General features: G+C 40.9%; 1 protein-coding gene across 1 annotated transcript; it reads left to right on the plus strand.

Moving 5' to 3' along the window:
• Positions 1 to 3,174: 3,174 nt before the first annotated feature.
• LOC110699985 (uncharacterized protein Mb2253c-like) lies at positions 3,175 to 3,816 on the plus strand. The gene has a single exon (XM_021877473.1). The coding sequence runs from the start codon at positions 3,175 to 3,177 to the stop codon at positions 3,814 to 3,816; it is 642 nt and encodes a 213-aa protein (XP_021733165.1).
• Positions 3,817 to 4,217: the final 401 nt, after the last annotated feature.

The raw sequence follows: 4,217 nt of genomic DNA on the forward strand, positions 1-4,217 counted from the left end.
GTCATAAGCCACCAAAATATGCAAGAAAAGCCAAAATTGAGCAATAACGACATTTCACACACAAACATGACAAATGTGGTAAAACGTTATTAAAACCAAGTAAAAAGATAGAAAAACTATGAAAAACTAACTAGAAAACTCCTAAAAATAGCGACATAAATGACACTTATCAGGGTACATCCGTGAACAAAAAGTGAGTCGCATTTTTGTTGATGGTGGATCTGCTGTCAACATCATGCCAAAATCCACTATGACAGAGTTAGGAATCAAGATGGATGAAATCTCTAACAGTCGCATAGTGATCCAAGGATTTAACCTTGACAGTCAACGTGCAATAGGCATAATACGCCTAGAACTCACAATGGGAGAGTTAACATCATCAACTCTCTTTCATGTGATTGACACAAAGACATCATACAAAATGTTGCTAGGACGCCCTTGGTTACATGAGAATGGTGTGGTAGCATCGACCCTCCATCAATGTCTCAAGTACTATCGTGGGGGCGAAAAGAAGATAAATGGGGATGTCAAACCCTTTAGCAAAGCAGACTATTACTTTACTGACGCCAAGTTTATTGAAGAAGAAGAGGCTTCAAGTGAGATACTAACTTCCTAAGTCCTTTCAACAGGAAAAAGAGAAGTTAAGGAAAGCACAGCTTTGGTTTCAAATGACAAAAGACATCTCCTGCCAAGGAGAAGTCTCAATAAAAGGTAGAAGTGGATGAAAAGAGTGTCTCTCAGCTCGTCATAAAAGAAAAGCCAAAGTTGTCAACTCCTATTTTGCGATACATCCCAAAATCACGTCGCAAGGAGGGAGAATTGAATCACCTTTTTTGTGTCGAGAGGTTAACCTTGATGCTAAGGTAGCAAAGCCAATAAATGACACTACTCTCCAAAACTTGAAGAGAAAACAACTGTACCATTGGGTAAAGGCGCATAAAGCCAAATTTCTAAGTTATCAGCAGAGTTATCTAAGGCAAAAGAGCTTAATTAAGCAAAAGTCGGCCAAAATGCATACAAGCTATTGGCAAAGGCAGGATACGAATTTGAAAACCCAACACTCATGGGTAAGGTCGTAGACATTAAACCCAACGGACTCAATGATACTCAGAAGAAACTGCTTGACTATGGATCTAGTTATCAAGAATCCAAGGAAGGTTTAGGGTTTCAGCGCCCCAAACCAATCAAAATTGGTGTATGGTGTAAAGTAGACGCTTCTTCCTCACAGTACATTACTACCGAGGAACTCAAGGAAGGTGAAGGTGAGAACGATGTTCCCACACCCAGAACTTCTGTATTCGATCGACTTCAACCATCTACTATGAGGAATCATGTCTCAGTGTTCGATAGGCTTGGAGAATGTGACCATAGGGTGAAAGAAACTTCAAGTTCGCAACCCTTAAGACAAAAAGTATCTGTCTTTAACTGCGTAGGCATGACAAATGCCTTTAGCAAAGAACAAAGACAGTCAGCTTTTAGTCGCATAAAGAAAAGGGAAGACAATGTCATGAAAAATGATGAGTCGAAAAGTGTTGTTCCCTCTCGCATGAAAAGAAAGCAAGACATAGATATCACTGAGGAACAACCTTTAAAGGAAAGAGTTCGCACTATGGTTTTCACTAACCAAAATGAGTCGTCAGACCATTCTATAGAGGAACATAAGGAGATTGTTTCCACAAACCATGTGACGGCGGAAGAGGTGTCTAATCCTGATGAAGAAATAGAAACTGATGAAGCTCCCAAGACACTTGAAGACAGGGGGCAAGCAATAGTAGATGAGTTAAAAGAGTTAAACCTTGGCACTCTTCAAGACCCACACCCAATATACATTAGTGCTCTTCTTACCCAAGCGGAAGAATAGGAGTACTTCAAATTACTCACTGAGTACAAAGATGTCTTTGCATGGAGTTACAAAGAAATGCCAGGTCTCAACCCGAAAGTCGCCGTCCATCGATTGGCAATAAAAAAGGGTGTGAGTCCAAAGAAGCAATCACAAAGGCGATTCAGGCTAGAGTTGATCCCGGAAATTGAATCTGAGGTGAACAGACTCATCGATGTAGGGTTCATTCGTGAAGTCAAATACCCTACATGGATAACAAAAATTGTCCCTGTGAGGAAGAAAAATGGGCAACTGCGAGTTTGTGTGGACTTCCACGATTTGAATGAATCATGTCCCAAGGATGACTTCCTACTTCCAGTCACAGAAATCATGATCGATGCCACCACTGGACATGAGGCATTGTCATTCATGGATTGCACAGCCGGATACAATCAAATTCATATGGCGCCTGAAGATCAAGAAGCCACGACATTTCGCACCCCAAAAGGGATATTTTGCTACAAAGTTATGCCATTCGGTTAAAAAATGCTGGGGCTATGTATCAACGTGCAATGCAAAAGATCTTCGAAGATATGATGCACAAAATTGTGGAGTGCTATGTGGACGATTTAGTGGTTAAGTCTAAAAAGAGGGAGGATCACCTAGGTGACCTTCGCAAAATCTTTGAAAGACTACGCAAATGTCAATTGAAAATGAATTCTCTCAAATATGCGTTCGGTGTTACCTCAGGAAAATTTTTAGGTTTCATCGTAAAACATAGGGGAATTGAAATTGACCAAACCAAAATTAAGGCAATTCAAGAAATGCCTGTACCACAAAATCTCAAAGAACTTCGCGGTCTCCAAGGGCGCCTTGCATATATTCGGAGGTTCATCTCTAATCTTGCAGGCAGATGTCAACCATTTAGTCATCTCATGAAAAAGGATGCTCCATTCAAATGGGATGAGTCATGTCAAAAAGCGTTCGATAATATGAAGAAGTATTTGTCCTCTCCGCCGGTTTTGGGGACACCAGTTAAAGGAAAACCTCTAATCCTTTACATTGCTGCTCAAGAAAGATCGTTGGGGGCAATGTGTGCTCAAGAAATTGAAGATCACAAGGAGATAGCTCTTTATTACTTGAGTCGAACGTTGGTGGGTGCTGAGTTGAGTTATTCACCAATTGAAAAAATTTGTCTTGCGTTAATTTTTGCCATTCAAAAGTTGAAGCATTACATTTAAGCTCATACAGTCCATGTCGTCTCAAAAGCCGACCCAATCAAGTACATCCTCTCAAGACCGGTGTTTTCAGGAAGACTAGTTAAATGGGCTGTACACATCAAACAGTACGATTTAATGTTTGTACCACAAAAGTTTGTCAAAGGACAAGCCATCGCTGACTTCTTTGTCGACCACCTAGTACCACCTGAATGGGAGATGTCCGTTGATTTTCCTGGAGATGATGTGTTTAACATCGAAATACTACCACCATGGGAAATGTATTTTGACGGGGCTGCTCGTCAAGACGACGCAGGAGCAGGGGTAGTCTTTGTATCGCCAGAAAAGCACGTTTTACCTTACTCATTTGTGCTAACTCAGTTGTGCTCAAACAACATGGCTGAGTACCAAGCTCTTATTATGGGTCTTCAAATGGCGGTTGAAATGGGAATTCAAGATCTTGATGTTTATGAAGATTCACAACTCGTTGTAAGTCAACTTTTTGGCAAATATAAAGTCAAGAATGAGGATTTAATTCCTTATCACAAACATGCATCAAGATTGCTTGACAAGTTTGACATTGTTAAGCTAAGCCATGTTCCAAGGAGTGGCAACAAGATGGCTGACGTGCTTGTTGGTCTTGCATCCACTTTGGCACTGGGGGCAGAGGAAACCATGTCTGTGCCTGTTTGCAATCGTTGGGTAGTTGCACCTGAAGAATATGAAGTTAAAGATGATGAGGTTGAGGAGGTTGACATGATCACTATCTGCCAAAATTGACAAAGAAGACTGGCGTCAACCAATCATCGACTATTTGGATCACCAAAAGCTGCCTAATGATCCACGACATCGAACAGAAATCCGTCGTTGAGCCTCTCGTTTTATTCTCTTCAAAGGGACTCTTTATAGACGATCTTTTGACAAGCTATGGTCGAGATGTCTAGAAGATGAAGAGGCAGCCAAAACAATAGAGAAATTTCATTCGAAGATTTGTGGAGCTCATCAATCTAGTCCTAAGCTTCATGATCGTATCAAAAGGGCAGGGTATTATTGGCCCTCAATGGTTCAAGATTGCATGGAGTTTGTTAAAAAGTGTGAAGCATGTCAATTTCATGCAAACTTCATTCACCAACCTCCAGAACCACTACATCCAACTGTGACATCATGGCCATTCGAAGGAT

The sequence above is a fragment of the Chenopodium quinoa genome, unplaced genomic scaffold (assembly GCF_001683475.1).
Source record: "Chenopodium quinoa cultivar QQ74 unplaced genomic scaffold, ASM168347v1, whole genome shotgun sequence".
NCBI lineage: Eukaryota > Viridiplantae > Streptophyta > Magnoliopsida > Caryophyllales > Amaranthaceae > Chenopodium > Chenopodium quinoa.

Coding starts and splice junctions, on each gene's coding strand:
- LOC110699985 (XM_021877473.1), top strand. CDS start 3,175: ATGTTTGTACCACAAAAGTTTGTCAAAGGACAAGCCATCGCTGACTTC.